This window comes from Cherax quadricarinatus, chromosome 46, assembly GCF_038502225.1.
Source record: "Cherax quadricarinatus isolate ZL_2023a chromosome 46, ASM3850222v1, whole genome shotgun sequence".
Classification (NCBI taxonomy): Eukaryota; Metazoa; Arthropoda; class Malacostraca; order Decapoda; family Parastacidae; genus Cherax; species Cherax quadricarinatus.
The window spans coordinates 7,212,024-7,231,182 of record NC_091337.1 but is presented as its reverse complement, the minus strand read 5'-3'; the positions used below and the strand labels follow the sequence as shown (position 1 = coordinate 7,231,182).

The window sequence follows — 19,159 nt, the reverse complement described above, 5'->3', positions numbered from 1 at the left end:
GCTAGTGGGCAGTCGCGGCTTCATCTCAAGAGAGAGGTAAACAAGGGTAGCACGTGGTGTCGTGACTCACTTTGACCCATACAAATTCTAGCACACAAGTCGTATTCCAAACAAAGGTCGTATACCAAGCAAAAATTTTTGCGTTCAAACAGGACGTTACCAAGTTGGACTTATTCCAAAGCGGACATATACCTAGGTACCACTGTGCATGCTTAAAAGTAAGATCCATGCTATACTAAGATTTAGTGCTTCCCTACAATAAGTCAGATGATATTCAAAGGGAGGGGGGGGTATGTTTGTGGAGACCCATGATTACAGAATACAGTGGTCCCTCAATAATCGTCCATAATGCGTTCCTGGAAGTGGGACTATTATCGAAATAGACGATTTTCGAATCAGTTTTCCCCATAAGAAATAATGTAAATCTAATTAATTCATTCCAGACACCCAGAAGTATCAACAACAATTTTTTTACCTAAAAGATAGATTTACATGCACAAAAGAATGAACATTCAACATGACAGTTACCTTTATCGAAGGCTGTTGTTGATGAATGGAAGACAGGGAAGAGAGGTTATTTGGTAGGGGAATCCCCCTCCATAAGGGCTCTAGGGCACTAATAAAATGTATAAATGAACATTGGTAATAGGGGTAGATGATGAGTGGAACAGTCTGCCTAGTAGGGTGATCGAAGCTAAAACATTGGGTAGTTTAAAATTTAGGTTGGATAAATACACGAGTGAGAGGGGTTGGATTTGAGTCGGACTTGCACCTGAGTTTATTGCTTGGGTAGCATTTGTTCTGTTAGTGGGTTGGATTTGTGAAGGACCAGCCTAGTATGGGCCAGCAGGCCTGTTCCAGTATTCCTACTTTCTTAAGTTCTTATTTAACATCACGCTTACCAGTAGGGTGATCAAGGCTAGGACCTTGGGTAGCTTTAAGAAGAGATTGGACAAATATACGAGTTGGAGCAGCTGAGTTTGATTTGTCATTGGGTACGGGCCAGTAGACCTGTAGTGTTCTTCCATTATGTTCTTATTGGCTATTTGTTTGTGTGAAGGAGGGATGGCAAGTTTATTGTTGGAGAATATGACACTAATATCAACTCTATGGCTTATTTATCTATCACAATTCAACTAATATGACATAAACAATATTAATAACATAGAAACATGGAATATACTTATTTTATTCATTCTAAAGTCATTACGTATGTCACGAGAGGTGCTGTGTTGTGTTGTTGTTGGGTATATAAGGGCCACTGAGTGTAAGCCGTCCATAATGGTGGTGAAACAGCAGCTGAGGCGGCGGTGGTTTTTGTAGCCCTATATAACTCCAACAACATTGGAGGATGTGATGAATGGTTTTGAAAACCGACAAGTTAAAGAATTGAGGCTGTATAGCACTTGTGGCTTAGCGCTTCTTTTTTGATTATAATAATAATAATAATAAAGAATTGAGACACTTATGCAACATATGGGAATCTTTATTGAAGAAACGTTTCGCCACACAGTAGCTTCATCAGTCCAATACAAAGTAGAAATGGGTAAGGAGAGTAGAAGTTTGAGGTAATCAGTCCCTCAAACTTCTACTCTCCTTACCCATTTCTACTTTGTATTGGACTGATGAAGCTACTGTGTGGCAAAACGTTTCTTCAATAAAGATTCCCATATGTTGCATAAGTGTCTCAATTCTTCAACATTGGAGGAGTTGGTAGAATTGCTGAATCACTAAAGAAGGAACCCTCTACCACCATCACTACCAACAAAGAAAGCTTCTAGTGCCAGCCCTTTGGTAAAGAATGTGAGAAACACATAATTTATGAAAAGGTTTGTAGAAAAATACAAAGATGGTGGTGGTAGAGTGGAAGCAGTTGTGATAGTGGTTGATGAACATAAGAAAGGAGGATCACTGCAGCAGGCCTGTTGGCCCATGCTCGGCAGGTCCTTTACAATTCATCCCACTAACGAAACATTTTCCCAACCCAGTTCTCAATGCTACCCAAGAAATAAGCTCTGATAACTCTATCCACTCATTTGGGACTTGCAAATGAGTGGATAGAGTTATCAGAGCTTATTTCTTGGGTAGCATTGAGGACTGGGTTGGGAAAATGTTTCGTTAGTGGGATGAATTGTAAAGGACCTGCCGAGCATGGGCCAACAGGCCTGCTGCAGTGATCCTCCTTATGTTCATCAACCACTATCACAACTGCTTCCACTCTACTACCACCATCTTTGTATTTTTCTACAAACTTTTTCATAAATTATGTGTTTCTCACATTCTTTACCAAAGGGCTGGCACTAGAAGCTTTATTTGGAGCCATGGTAGCTTATTTAGCACTTGCAAGCACTAAAATCAATGGAATATTATGGAATATTATGAAATATTTCGTAGGAGCATGTGAGGGGACCGTCACTCACTGGTAAACAATGGCACACTGGCTGGGAAGGAAAGGCCGAGGCGGCTCAGAGCATGAGTACGCGTCCGGGACGAAGGGCTATTAGGACTATTAGCGAGTTACCGGACCATTTGCAAGCCAATATTTTGACGAAAAAACAGGACTATTTCCGAAATGGAAGACTTTCAGGCCGGACGATTATTGAGGGACCACTGTAATTAGAAACTGGATGAGTGGTGGTGTGATAGTGAACTCTCTTCAAGAATACCTGGATGAGTGTGATCCAAGGAATGGGAGTTACCCTCCACTTTCTCTGATCAAACCTGATTCCTCTGACAGGTTTGGTGATTCTCATTAATATATTTACAGGGGAAGCCCTAAACTTGTGGGGATCACAGTGCTTGAGGATGAAACAATTGTATGATCTAAGGAACTGAATCAAGATCCCATCAAGGGACATTTGAGGGGTTCCATAAATACAATCATAAAATACACTAAATGCAAACACCTGTCAAAAAGAGAGGATCCTTCATGCATATACAGTATCTTAAAAATTAATAAGAATGGATGTACAATATACACAAATTGGATGCAACAGTGGATTGTGAGAAAAACTTACCGCTGTGACTTTTTTTTTTTTTACCCATTATCTCTCCACTACTATATGATCCATGTGGGTTTAACATTTGGTTGTAATAATGTAATTTTGATTGTAATAATAAGTACAATATTGTAATATTAAGTACAATCCTGCTTGAAAGGAGAAATTTGATTGTAATAATAAGTACAATATTGTAATATTATGTACAATCCTGCTTGAAAGGAGAAAAGACCACTATCCAGATGGAGAAAAATCTCCAATGAAAACCAGTGGTTCAAGAACTAAAGTGTAAGGAGACAGACTTGACATGCTCTCTTTGTATATAAGAGGAAATTCCTGGCCATTTTCAAGAGAATTTTCTATGTTCAAGTTGGTTCCTGATAAGCCTGACTGTGATATATATATGTTGCTGGAGGATTCGAGTTTAACACAAAATACTACAGGGGGAGGAGGGGCATAGACAAGGGTAGAAAAGAATACTGTAAGCTATTTACCAGAGATACAAGATACACAACCCAAATGGATATTAAGAAGCAATGACACTGGAAGTGAACCCCATACAGAAGTTCAAAAATAGATATGGCAAGGCTCAATCAAATCAGCCAGTAGGTTAAAAAGCAGGGTCTTGGGGTTAAAGTACCACCTTTGGCTAACATCTGAAAACCCTGGGTTCAATCCTAGCACAAATGGGAATGTTGGGCATGTTTCCTCACCTCTGTGAACAGCAACAAGTGTACCTGGGTATATGGCAACACTTGTGCATCATATCCTGAAGAGGCCCAAGGTACCCCAATGGAAATGAGCTCAAGTGTCTTTTTTGGGTTATCTTTGATTATTAACCCCTCTGGTTAAATAATCAAACCAATAGCTGAAGCTTAATTATCTCCCCTCTCCCCTCAACTCAAATACATAATTACCCAGTACTGGAAAGTCCAACAAGAAGGCATAATGCCTAGCCCTTTTTTTCCAGGTTATTAATGTTGTGCAGTATATTCACAGGGAAGCAATATTATCTGTAAGGTTTATATTGTAATGGAAAATGGGGGACACTCAGGTTTGAGCCAAGAGAAGGGTAGTTCTAATTAATAATACAGCTGGTTTGTTGAAAGAAAGAAGAATCTTAATTTCTACAAGTACATGCACAAGGTACACAGGCCTGAAATGCAGAGCATTTTCAGCAAATTAGATCAATTTTGTCCTAGGATGTGACCCACACCAGTCAACTAACACCCAGGTACCTATTTTACTGATAGATGAACATGGACAGCAGGTGTCTTAAGGAAATACTTCCTAATGTTTCCATCTGTACCAGGGATCGACCCCCCGGGCCTCAGTGTGTGAGCTGTAGGTGTCCCATAGAAATTGAGCTATGGGACATTACAGGACAATACCTTAGACCAAGAGCCCTTCATAAGCATCAGAGCACCTTCCCTTTCATGGGTGTGTTACAGATGTGTACCAGGCAAGAAACTCTGCATTCAGGATTCTTGTTCTTGTGCCCCTAAACATCCTACTGTAATGTTGCAGGTTCACAGCCCAGATAGGAGGATTGTCACCGAACAAAACCTAATTCAATGCCTAAGGGCTCGTCAAGATCCTATAAGTGCTACACCAGGAGGACTGAGGGAATACCCAGAGTTCTGAAGGGGATTTAATATTGCTTATGCAATAGGATGAGATGAGCTATTCTATTCTAAATGTTGGGTGGAAAAAATTACATTTTTGTGGACAATTTTCAAAATTTTCCTACGTATGCTGTGAGGGCTTCAGGAACATACAGTAAACGAATCAATAGGTAGAGGAACCCAAGGATGAGAACCACACAAAGCTGACCAAGAAATACTAGAGATGATGGCAGTCTAGAAATAGGAATATGAACTAACATTAGCAATCATGTGGGAAGAATACGAAAATGAACTTACATAAGGAATCATGTGGGACAATCTAATTTGCTTGGACAACATTTTAAATTCTTTCCTTGAAATAAATTCCAACATGGATAGGCATCTTAACCCAAAATAGTATCTCTGAACAGCTTACACTATCATAGTGTCCACAAATCTATGCAGGCTACCATAAGGCATATATTATACAGTACTTTTTCCAAACATCACCCCTTTAACCCTTTCAGGGTTTTGGCCATACTAGTACGGCTTACGCACCAGTGTCCATGACGTACTAGTACGCCTAAATTCTAGCGCCCTCAAATCTAGTGAGAGAGCTGGTAAGCCTACATATGAAAGAATGGGTCTATGTGGTCAGTGTGCGCAGTATAAAAAAAATCCTGCAGCACACAGTGCGTAATGAGAAAAAAAAACTTTGACCATGTTTTTGGATTAAAACAGCGACTTTGCACTGTATTTTCGTATGGTATTTATTGTTGTATTCTAGTTTTCCTGGTTTCATTTTATAGAATGGAAGGCATATTACAGAAATCGAGATGATTTTGACTGGTTTTACAATGAAAAGTACCTTGAAATTGAGCTCAAAGTGGCAGAAATGTTTGATTTTTACCAAAGTTCAAAAGTAAACAAATCATGCTATGCGTCCAATACATGTCAACTGGTGAGTCTAATATTCTTTCACAAGTGTGCTGATATTATTTATACCATTTCTACACTAATGCAGTAGTCTGCATAACAGTAAATCTTCTATTTTTTTGTGAGAATACAAATTCAAAGTGAAAAGCAAAAGAATGTAAGAGGGGCATGGGGACGTGACTAATGAACAGAGGAAATGTTATTTTAGTGCCAGGAATGTCTGTCTTGTTTATTCTGGACCCTATTTGGAAATTGGCATCTTCTGAAATTTGTGTGAGATTGGCAAAATTGCTAAATTCTGACCACCGTATTGGATAGTTGAAATCGGTAAATGGGTGGTTTCTTGTACTCATTCGATAGAAAAAATGGAGTTCTAGTGAAATAGTTATGACTTTTGTCAACTAGTACACTGGAATTGGCCGAAAATAGGGCTCAGTGGGCAAAATCGCCGATGCGTAAACATCGTCGAGACTGCTAACTTCGCGAGAGCATAATTCCGTAAGTTTTCCATCAAATGTCATACTTTTGGTGTCATTATGATCAGGGAAAGATTCTCTATCTTTTCATATGAAAAATTATTTTTTTTTTTTAAATTTGGGGGACCCCGAGAACAAGTCTCGGAGAGGGCCTGTGGACCCTGAAAGGGTTAAAGGGGGGTGCTTTGGTGGTGAAGGAATCTTGATCCAAGGAATTTGCTCTGATCTATTTCTCAGCCAAATCTGATTACTTCCCATTCCCCAAGCGCTGTGTGACTTGAATGAGTTAAGCACTTGCTCATGATGATACATCTACCAACACATTAATAAGTTCTAGACACACACTAGCACAGATGAAACCAACCTCTGTAAAATATTTGAATTCAGAAAATTAGGGTTGCCAAAATATGAAGTAAACAACATTTTCTTTTACCTGAACCTGTCGTAGAACATCATATAAATTCCAAAAATTATTAAATTTGTAAGTCAATTTCTACAAACCATTGCTTCCAGAAACATTCACAACATGTTACATGAAAGTTTAAATTATCCCTGAAATTTTTGCAATGGCTAAGCAGGAAAAACACTCCCTGCCTGATGTAGTTTCAATAAATGTAAAAAGCTTAATGACTTTAATCTACTGTAAAGACATCAAACGCTAAATTTTACCTTTAGGGGAATGACGATGTAGGTTGAAGTAGAAAGCTGGTGATCTCAATACAAGATGCTCAGTCTTTAAGCGCTTTGTTGGAGTTTCTCCATCTGTTTCATCTTCAACAGAATGGCATGAGTGGCCATGTAACCCTTCTTCCTCTTCCTCCTCATCCTCTACACCAGCTAGGCTATCCTCCAACCCTTCTGTCAAAGTATTTTCCTTGTCTCCTCCTATACCTCCTTCTGAGTCAGGATGATCCTTACATCTTGCTTCACTAACAATAGTCTGAAATGGGGGACTACACAGTCACAGCAGACCTTGTTTTGCATGCTATAATAATTATGATGCAATTCACATCTAAAAGGGATTACTCATTATTCAGCAATAAAACATTTAATATGTAAATAAGTAGAGTAATTTACACATGTAATTTAGTTTGAAGTTGTTGACAAGTAGAGGAAGTAGATACTATATCACACTCGCTGTCTCCCTCCAAGGTAAGGTGATTTAAGAAAAAGAAACATTCACCACCATTCATTCAATATCTGTCTTGCAAACGTGGAGACCTCAGAATTTGAATGACCCTCCGAAATGCAACATTCCCACCCCTCCTCCAGAGCACAAGCACTGTACTTCCCACCTCCAAGACTAAGGTCCAGCTAAGTAATTTTCCTGAATCCCTTCATGTTACACTGGTCACATTACAATTCCAACAGCAAAACAAATCATTAAAACTACTTGTCTCTGATCTAACATATGTACACAAGTTTGCTGGATGTTCATGGCCTTATCACTTCCTACAAACCTTCCTGGGCTGACCCCTACCCCTCCTTTCTTCCACCTTGGATTTATACGCCATGTTGGTCATCCTATCCTGCACCATCCCCTTTAATGCTCTACCCACCTTAACAACCACTCTGCCCTCTGGATTACACCTTTTGCAACCCCCACACCATCTAATTTTTATGGTCTGAATCCTTTTCAATTCTTTTGAATTGTGATGTCTGGGCACTTCTGGCAAGACAGCTACTGAATGAGAGAGAGTGAATGTTTTTCATTTTTCAGGTCACCCAAAATGCTCTGAAATATGACATCACTACCCCCAGCCTCTTCCTTGCTGTAATATTTAAAGTCTATGCCTCACACCCATACAAGATGGTTGGGTCATTATTATTATATTCTGGAACCTTTTTTTTTCTTTGCCTCCTTAGATATATTGATGTATCTTTTTTCGGACACCTCAATTCTCCACCTACCTTTTTTCCCTTCATCTAATCTATGGTGCATCTCGTCTTTCAAGACCCATCTGCCAACACATCCACTAACAAATATCTAAATACTGTACTGTACATTCACTTTCTCTATACTCACTCTCTCCAATCTAATATCCAATTTCTTCATTCCTTAATTTTTTCATTACTCATTATCTTGCTCTTTTCTGCTCCCTTTTTCATTTCCTTTTTTTTTTTTCATACATTACCAAACTCTTCCACCAACCTTTCCAACTTCTCTTCAGAATCTTCCAAAAGAACTGTCATTAACAAAAAGCAATTATGACAACTCCTACTTCATATCAGATACATTATCTTTTAATCCCACACCTCAAACAACTGCCTCTTATTTTTTTTTTTTCAACAAGTCGGCCGTCTCCCACCGAGGCAGGGTGACCCAAAGAGAAAGAAAATCCCCAAAAAGAAAATACTTTCACCTCACTCACACATAATCACTGTTTTTGCAGAGGTGCCCAGAATACAACAGATTAGAAGTATATACGTATAAAAATACACAATATATCTCTCCAAACTGCCAATATCTCAAACCCCTCCTTTAGAGTGCAGGCATTGTACTTCCCATGTCCAGGACTCAAGTCCGGTTATATAAAATAACCGGTTTCCCTGAATCCCTTCACTAAATATTACCCTGCTCACACTCCAACAGATCGTCAGGTCCCAAATACCATTTGTCTCCATTCACTCCTATCTGGTGGCCTGGTGGTTAACGCTCTCGCTTCACACAGTGAGGGCCTGGGTTCGATTCCCAGCCAGAGTAGAAACATTGGACGTGTTTCTTTCCACCTGTTGTCTATGTTCCCCATCAGTAAAATGGGTACCTGGGTGTTAGTCGACTGGTGTGGGTCGCATCCTGGGACACTGACCTAAAGAGGCCTGGTCACAGACCGGGCCGCGGGGGCGTTGACCCCCGAAACTCTCTCCAGGTAAACTCCAGGTAACACGCTTGCTGGAAGTCCAAACCCCTCACCCACAACACCTCCTTTACCCCCTCCCTCCAACCTTTTCGAGGACGACCCCTACCCCGCCTTCCTTTCCCTACAGATTTATACGCTCTCCATGTCATTCTACTTTGATCCATTCTCTCTAAATGACCAAACTACCTCAACAAACCCTCTTCAGCCCTCTGACTAATACTTTTATTAACTCCACACCTTCTCCTAATTTCCACACTCCAAATTTTCTGCATAATATTTACACCACACATTGCTCTTAGACAGGACATCTCCACTGCCTCCAACTGCCTCCTTGCTGCAGCATTTACAACCCAAGCTTCACACCCATATAAGAGTGTTGGTACTATTATACTTTCATACATTCCCTTCTTTGCCTCCATAGATAACATTTTTTTGCCTCCACATATACCTCAATGCACCACTCACCTTTTTTCCTTCATCAATTCTATGATTAACCTCATCCTCAACTTGCTCAACTTGCATCAGTCATAAAATGCAACCCCATTTATAAATACTTTAAATAACCATAGTGACATCCATATTACTGTATAAGACCTACTTCTACAGGTCCACATCCCTTTATCCAAAACTCTGAAATTCGGAAAGCTCTGAAAACCGAAGTTTTTTCGTGGAGTGTGGAGTGTCAGTCACCTCTACATAACTCCAACACAGTCATGTGGTGGCATGACCCAGCAATGACAGCCAGAGTGGCAGGCATCAGTTGTGTCTCAGCGCTTGTAGTGTTCACACGTATATCTGCTGTTCGCTGATATTTTGTTTTTGCTTTTTTTGTGACTTTAATTTCACTGTAAAAATGTCAAAAAGAGCTGCAGATACCCCTATGGGTAACAGTGAGAAAAAGAAAAGGAAGCATCGGACATTATCAATAACGCAGAAAGTAGAGTTACTGTAGAAGCTTGATCATGGTTTGTCAGTGCGGCATCTTACTGAAGAATATGGTGTTGGAACTACCGCTGTTGTTAATGCAGTTGTTAATGCTTGGAAGGATGTTGATAAATCAACATTAACAAATGCTTAGCATAGACTTTGGCCTAAGACGATGTTTGATGTAAATGAACCTACAGATGAAGACTTTGAAGGAGTTCATGTCACTGATGAGATGATGATATCAAACCTCATAACTTACGCCAAAAGTTTATCCGATGTAAGTGTAAATAAGTTACAGGAACCTGACATCAAAGAAATGCTGAACACTGACAATGATGTGCGTGTTGTGCATTCCTTGAATAATGGTGAAATTGCTGAAACGGTGTTAAATACAAATAAGCATGAGAATATCAGTGATGTTGATGATGACATTGTGAACACAGGTGAAAAAGTTCCCATAGACGATATGGTGAAAATGTGCGATCAGTTAATTGCTGGCCTTGGACAACGTGCATTTAGCAGTGAGCAAGAGATTATGGCAATCTACTCAGTTAAAGAGAGATTGCTTAGACAGAAACCTGTGTTCATAAGACAGATGACACTTGAAGAAGTCTTTAAAAATGCCGTTTGTCAATCGTCTTGAGAACTATGCTCCTGGTCTATAATTATCCCATTATTTCATTTATCAATATTATTATTATTATTATTATCACACTGGCCGATTCCCACCAAGGCAGGGTGGCCCGAAAAAGAAAAAACTTTCACCATCATTCACTCCATCACTGTCTTGCCAGAAGGGTGCTTTACACTACAGTTTTTAAACTGCAACATTAACACCCCTCCTTCAGAGTGCAGGCACTGTACTTCCCATCTCCAGGACTCAAGTCCGGCCTGCCGGTTTCCCTGAACCCCTTCATAAATGTTACTTTGCTCACACTCCAACAGCACGTCAAGTATTAAAAACCATTTGTCTCCATTCACTCCTATCAAACACGCTCACGCATGTCTGCTGGAAGTCCAAGCCCCTCGCACACAAAACCTCCTTTACCCCCTCCCTCCAACCTTTCCTAGGCCGACCCCTACCCCGCCTTCCTTCCACTACAGACTGATACACTCTTAAAGTCATTCTGTTTCGCTCCATTCTCTCTACATGTCCGAACCACCTCAACAACCCTTCCTCAGCCCTCTGGACAACAGTTTTGGTAATCCCGCACCTCCTCCTAACTTCCAAACTACGAATTCTCTGCATTATATTCACACCACACATTGCCCTCAGACATGACATCTCCACTGCCTCCAGCCTTCTCCTCGCTGCAACATTCATCACCCATGCTTCACACCCATATAAGAGCGTTGGTAAAACTATACTCTCATACATTCCCCTCTTTCCCTCCAAGGACAAAGTTCTTTGTCTCCACAGACTCCTAAGTGCACCACTCACCCTTTTCCCCTCATCAATTCTATGATTCACCTCATCTTTCATAGACCCATCCGCTGACACGTCCACTCCCAAATATCTGAATACATTCACCTCCTCCATACTCTCTCCTTCCAATCTGATATCCAATCTTTCATCACCTAATCTTTTTATCCTCATAACCTTACTCTTTCCTGTATTCACTTTTAATTTTCTTCTTTTGCATACCCTACCAAATTCATCCACCAATCTCTGCAACTTCTCTTCAGAATCTCCCAAGAGCACAGTGTCATCAGCAAAGAGCAACTGTGACAACTCCCACTTTATGTGTGATTCTTTATCTTTTAGCTCCACGCCTCTTGCCAAGACCCTCGCATTTACTTCTCTTACAACCCCATCTATAAATATATTAAACATATATTTATATTACATATATTTATAACATATATTTATAAATATATTACTCTATAAAAAACTGTAGTAGTATTTGTAGTCTTTATTTATCCCACTTAGTGTGAGTATTCATATGTTTTTTGCTGAAGTGTTAATGTTTGATTATGGGGTGCTGCCCTAGACCCCACCTTCATTCTGAAATTAGAAAAATTATGAAATTCGAAACACTACTGGCCCTAAGGGTTTTGGATAAAGGGATGTGGACCTGTACCAGAAAATAGTTCCCTTCGTTCCTACATACCCTACCTCAAGTTTCATTCTCCATAACTCTCTACTACTTTCATTAGCCTAATACCATATACACCTACCATCCGACTTACGACCTGCTCGACTTACGACCACTCGACTTACGACCGTGTTTTTTATGCCAAATTTCTGGGAAATAAACAACTATTTGTGCTGTACACAGTGTTTATCCTAAACCTTACAGTATAAAATACAGTACTAACAGCATAAAAAGTAAAGTAAAACATGAAATACCAAAATAAAACGATAAAATAAAGTCATTACAAAAATGTTTTGTTGATATTCAGTAGTAAAGTTCGGCTTACGACCATTTCGACTTACGACCATTTCGACTTACAACCGGTTTCTCGGAACCGAACTCGGTCGTAAGTCGGATGGTAGGTGTATTTAGAGAAATATAGATAGCGTATTGTCTCTCTTTCCAAGTGATTCTATAACTGGGATACACTCACACTGCAACAGATCTTAGCTATCTGCTGCAATATCTTACTTAAATTATTCTTTGAGTGTTTTACAGCTTTTCCATCTTTTACTTTATTTACTCTGATGGACTATTTTGTTTTTATTGAATGTTCACATTTTCACCAAAAGAAAACAAGAGGCCAGTGTTTCATTTTGTAACAAATATCTCGGAAAATGTTTCATGTGGTTTTCTAAGTTGCTATATATAAAGATACATTACAGCATTTTGAAATGTATTGAAAAAAATTATTTGTATACATCCTCTAGATCCCATACAAAATACTGAGAGGAATAGGTAAGTTGGACAGAGACAGGAAGTTCCAGAGATGGGACACAGAAACAAGGGGTCACAACTGGAAGCTGAAGACTTAGATTAGTCAAAGAGATGTTAGTCATAGAGTTGTCAGGAAGTGGAATAGTCTGGCAAGTGTTGTAGTGGAGGCAGGAACCATACATAGTTTTAAGATGAGGTATGATAAAACTCATGGAGCAAGGAGAGAGAGAGAGAGAGGACTTAGTAACGATCAGTGAAGAGGCGGGACCAGGAGCTATGTCTCAACCCCTGCAACCACAAATAGGTGAGTACAAATAGGATAGGTGAGCACACACACACACACAGACACACACACACTTGCATTAAAACACTGTATTTTTTAAAGTTCATAGCCTTTTGGGCTATGGCGGCATTAAGTAGCGGCAATTTCGTCTAGTAGCGCTTTTTGCTGTAGAAAAAAAATGCCTTAACCAATGGCGAAAAACTTAACCAACGACGTTTGTCCAGAACCTGTCAATGTGCGCCCAGCCACTCCAAGAGTCAGTGTGCCATTGTTTACAAGCTGTTGCGGTTGGTTTCCACATGTGCCTCCCATACATTTTGAATTATTCCACTGTTTCTAGTGCTAGTAACCACTAAATAAGCCACCATGGACCCCACAAAAGCTTCTAGAGCCAGCCCTTTGGTAAAGGATGTGAGAAACACGAGAGAATTCAAGAAAAAGTTTGTAGAAAAATACGAAAGTGGTGGTGGTTCTGATGGTGGTAGAGGGTGGTAGTGATGGTGGTAGAGGGTGGTAGTGGTTGTGATGGTGGTAGAGGGTGGTACCTGTTGTTATGGTGGTAGAGGGTGGTACCTGTTGTTATGGTGGTAGAGGGTGGTACTGGTTGTGATGGTAGTAGAGGGTGGTAGTGATGGTGGCAGAGGGTGGTAGTGGTTGTGATGGTGGTAGAGGGTGGTAGTGATGGTGGTAGAGGGTGGTAGTGATGGTGGTAGAGGGTGGTAGTGATGGTGGTAGAGGGTGGTAGTGATGGTGGTAAAGGGTGGTAGTGGTTGTGATGGTGGTAGAGGGTGGTAGTGATGGTGGTAGAGGGTGGTAGTGATGGTGGTAGAGGGTGGTAGTGATGGTGGTAGAGGGTGGTAGTGATGGTGGTAGAGGGTGGTAGTGATGGTGGTAGAGGGTGGTAGTGATGGTGGTAGAGGGTGGTAGTGATTGTGGTAGAGGGTGGTAGTGATGGTGGTAGAGGGAGATAGTGGTTGTGATGGTGGTAAAGGGTGGTAGTGATTGTGGTAGAGGGTGGTACTGGTTGTGATGGTGGTAGAGGGTGGTACCTGTTGTTATGGTGGTAGAGGGTGGTACTGGTTGTGATGGTGGTAGAGGGTGGTCCAGTGATTCTCAAGCTGGTCCTAGTGGCATTAAAAAACCCAGAAGGGAGGTAACCCCACCAAAGGACTTGGTACCTGAAGTCTTTATGGAAGGGGATTCTCCTTCCAAGCAACAGACAATCCTGAATGTTCCCTGCTGCTGGCACATCACTCATCAACAACTCCACAATAAAGGTAAGTGGCATTTAATTATTGTTTATTTTGCATGTCCCATTCCTTTCCAAATAAGGAAATGTATATTTCATGTAAAAAAAAAAAATTCAGACTTTGGGATGTCAATAATGGATTAATTCTATTACCATTATTTCTTATGGGGAAAATTAACTCGACCAACGGCAAGCCCTCTGGAACAGATTAATGCCATTGGTTGAGGGTCCACTGGAGGTTCTACAGTATATGCAGAGTTGCAGACACTGATGCACCAGTCTTATCACATGCTTAATTTCTTACTTTCTTGGCTCTCTATTATTATTAGCATTATTATTATTACAATCATAACTAAGTGCTAAACCAACAAGTGCTGCATCTTGGCTCTCTAGACAAATTTTTTTTTAATACTTTAAGTTGCAAAACATACATATTCATACCGTAAGAAGACTGGTCACTTTGTGTGGCAGCTGTAGACTGGAAGCTTTAGACAACATTGCTTGACAGAAGGATGGATCAAAGATTTCATCACACCACACTGGACCCAGCTCAACAGCTAATTTCCCTGCACTCTTGCTGCGGCAGTCACATGACAATAACGAATAAGGCAGCTCTGAGGAAAAGGTATAGAAAAATTTATTACAAATTAAAGTCTACTAAACATGGCTTGGCTGCATTAGAGCAATCGAGGGAAGTACTTTCCTATCCCTATGTACATATGCCTCAAATGTACAAACATTTTTCTGAAACTTTGAAGAACAAAAATGCCCTCTTTCCACTTCCAGCTTGGCACTTCTGACAGAATATAAAGCAATGTTGCATGTACTGCCTGCTTGCTGATTCAAGTGAACCCTTGTGTTGTCTGTGCCAGTTTATATACACATGTGCTTAATTGCTGTATTGAAAATCAGAATAATGCAGGTTGTATGCCATGGTGTGTGTTTTCTGGGAGAGTAGCTTGCCAATGATTAGTCACTTGCTTGCAGTCTCAGATGTCTTTTTTAACACTACAAAACTAATAAAAATAGTTACTTTGCTAAAACAATGAAAATTAATTTGAAATGGTTGATATTGAAGCATAGTAAATTCTTTTATGATAGGATTTCACACTGCACAACTTTCTTGCAATATATTCTGAAAGTGCAAACACAAAATTTAGTAATGTGAGATAACATTGACATTTATTATGCAAATCTTTAAAAAATCAACTAATGCATGAAATACTGGTACAATACACGATACACATCTGTAGCATTAAGTCACATACAAAATTTTACCTTCCAGTGTCTTTTTCAATAAATTCAACAAAGCTTATTAATTCAAGACAATGTATTCTTTCCACAGACAGTGTGAAGTACATATAATCATGTATGACAAACCCACAATCAAAACCCACAACAACATACCTCTAGCATCACTTCACCTCATTCTCCTACTCTTTGTCCTTGTTGCTACAGAAGTGTGTAGATATGGTTGATGTGACACTTATGAGTCGCAATGGCTGCCTGTGGACTGTAACTGTCACATCCACTACATCAAAACCACTACATAACTTTCTCTTTTAATAGCTTTTTCCACTTTATTATCAGTCATTAATATATTCAATAATTATATAAATGAGGCTAGTGTAGGTAAATGACTGTTTAAGGCACAAGAATGTGTAATTATATATTACACTAGCCTTCTTGCACAACTTTCCACACCTCTGCTCTCCTCCAACCACAATTTTCTTAGAAATCATCAGTTTCATGCATAATTTTCTTCTTGGCACCTCCAGCATCACTATAAGTCTTTTAAGGGTGCCATGATTAATATCAAAACGAGACTGGGTGATGATATAATGGAAAATAGACTACAAATAAGGGCCACACTGGCCAGTACACTTGACACTCTTCACTGGATTACAACTCCACTACCCATTGTTTTCCTTTAGTAATTTGCATAATGTATTATCAATCACCAACAATTTCAATAATTATGTACAGTTAACCCTTGAACAACATGGGTTTAAACTGTATGAGTCCACTTATACTTAGATTTTTTCCAATAAATAGATTAGAATTTTTGTTTTTCTTTTTGGGCCACCCTGCCTTGGTGGGATATGGCTGGTTTGTTGAAAGAAGAAATATATTGGAAAATGTTTTAAAGATTTATGACCTAAAGAATTAAGAAAAAGTTAGGTATGTCACGAATGCATAAAATATATGTATATATTAGTCTATATTATCATTTATTACCATAAAATATACACAAATCTATTATAAAAAGTTAAAATTTATCAAAACTTGTGCACAGAATTACAGGTCGTACATGTACATGTTCCATTCACAGTCAGGAGTAATGTAAATAAACAAAGATGCAATAATGTAATACAGATAATAAACTGACAAGGGAAAAGAGGTATGTGTGGCATTTATGGATTTGGAAAAGGCATATGATAGTATGGATAGGGGGGCAATGTGGCAGATGTTGCAAATGTATGAAATAGGAGGTGGGTTGTTGAAAGCGGCAAAAAGTTTTTATGAGGATAGTGAGGCTCAGGTTAAAATATGTAGGCGAGAGGGAGATTATTTCCCAGTAAAAGTAGGCCTTAGACAGGGATGTGTGATGTCACCATGGTTGTTCAATATACGTATTTATAGATGGAGTTGTAAGAGAAGTGATACAGTAGAATAAAGAGAAACACTCCCATTCTCATGTAACACCATTTTTAGAAGAAATGACGCCCTGAGTGAAGGCAAACGTAGGTACAGGTACACATACGTATAATTATCAGTTATAATAATAATGTAGGTATGTAGTCTGCCTGGGCTACATACCTACATCTACCTACGTAGTTACACAATATTTAATGTGGCCCAGAGCCATATTATTACCATCAACATACCATGTTTACTGAGTTTAATCGTTTCTAACAACCACCTTTAGGTGCCATCATAAACAAAGGGAGAAGTAATGAATAATTCATGCTGAGAATTGTAAACAAAAGCGTTATGATTTAAGGGGAGTGACGCAATGTTTTCCCCCCGCCCGGTTACCACACCTCCATAGTATATAAACATAAAATGTTTATATGCTATGTAACATATTTCTTATATAATTTTGAAGAAAATATAGATGGATTAATGAAAATGTCTATATTAACTTAAAATAAGACATTTAATGTGCCCAAGAGTGATTATTATTAGTACGTATTACGTAATGTCTTCCCTCGGCCTGGCAACCACACCTCCATAGCATATAAACAGCATGTTTATATGCTATGTAATGTGTTTCTTATAAAATTTTGAAGAAAATATCATAGATGGGTTATTAAAAATGTCTATATTGATGTAAAATTAGACATTTAATGTGCCCAAGAGTGATTATTATTACATAATAGAGAGATGTGCTCATGGAGAATGTAAACAAACTGGGTGGCGCGCGCCGTATTTGAAAGACCGCTTGCCGTATAGAAAGTTTTGGTCATAACTCAAGATCGCCATATTAACGGAACACCATAAGGCAAAACACCAAAAAGCGGGGCACTACTCTATATAATAACAATATAATATTCTCATGATGGTAGGATTGCTGGTGTCTTTATTTTTTCTGTCTCATACACATGCAAGATTTCAGATACGTCTTGCTACTTCTACTTACACTTAGGCCACACTACACATATGTGTACAAGCATATATATACACACCCCTCTGGGTTTTCTTCTATTTTCTTACTAGTTCTTGTTTATTTTCTCGTATCTCCATGGGGAAGTGGAATAGAATTCTTCCTCCGTAAGCTATGTGTGTTGTAAGAGGCAACTAAAATGCCAGGAGCAAGGGGCTAGTAACCCCTTCTCCTGTATAAATTACTAAATTTAAAGAGAGAAACTTTCGTTTTTCTTTTTGGGCCACCCTGCCTCAGTGGGAAACGGCCGATTTGTTGAAAAAAAAAAATAATATTCTCAATGGGGAAGTGGAACAGACTTCCTCCGTAAGCCATGCGTGATGTAAGAGGCTATTATGATGCTAGGAGCAAGGGCCTAGTAACCCCTTCTCCTGTATACATTACTAAATTTAAAGAGAAATTTTTGTTTTTCTTTTTAGGTCACCCTACCTCAGTGGGATATGGTTGGTTTGTTGAAAATATATAATAATTACATAATATAATATTATTATTATTATTATTACAGATTGTACATGTTTCATTCACAGTCAAGAAAAATGTAAACATACGTAAAGATGCAACATTAAATCATAAATAAATATGAATTTTCTTTTTTAATTATCTTTTCATTTTTGATGTCTTGTGTTAGTAATATGTATAATGTCTACAGTGTTTTGTATCATATAAAATACTGCTGATGTAGGTATTGATAGACAGACAATTCATCTTGCAAACAAATGATGTAAACTTACGGTACTGATAAATATAGTACAGTACTGTAAATGTATTTTCTCCTTATGATTTTCTTAATAACATTCTCATTTCTCTAGCTTACTTTATTAAATTTCAGTCCCATACCCATCACATAGCCAAGAAAATTTCCAAATCAGTAGGAATCCTTTGCAAGATATGATATTATGTACCACAAACGACACTCCTTACCCTGTACCACTCTCTAATGTATATCCTTACCTCACCTATGGTATTTGTGCCTGGGGCTCAACCACAGCCAACCACCTTAGACCCTTAACCCGTAAACGGTCCAAGCAGATCTACGTTCACATGTGTAGTGCTACAAAAGTAGATCTACTTTTTTTTACATATTTTCAAAAAAAAAAAAAAAAAAAAAAAAGTAGTTCAAAGTTTTTTACACATTTTCAAATGTAATAAAACAAAAAGAAGATCTACTGTTTTTTACATACTTTCAAATGTTGAAAAAACGTATATATATGTTTGGACCGTTTACGGGTTAATAATCCAACAAAAAGCTGCTGTGCGGGTGATAACCGGCTCGTGTGCTAGACAGCACACCCCACCATTTTTCAG

At 38.9% G+C, this 19,159-nt stretch overlaps 1 protein-coding gene across 1 annotated transcript in view; it reads right to left on the bottom strand.

Annotated features, from left to right (window-relative positions):
- The window catches only part of LOC128696670 (TRMT1-like protein), a 45,704-nt gene that overhangs the window by 2,172 nt on the left and 24,373 nt on the right, over positions 1–19,159 (bottom strand). Inside the window, exons 6-7 of the mRNA XM_053788004.2 lie at positions 14,629–14,801; positions 6,685–6,955 (exon numbers count right to left, since the gene is read on the bottom strand). Coding sequence (XP_053643979.1) covers positions 6,685–6,955; positions 14,629–14,801 — 444 coding nt within the window. The remainder of the gene's footprint in view (positions 1–6,684; positions 6,956–14,628; positions 14,802–19,159) is intronic.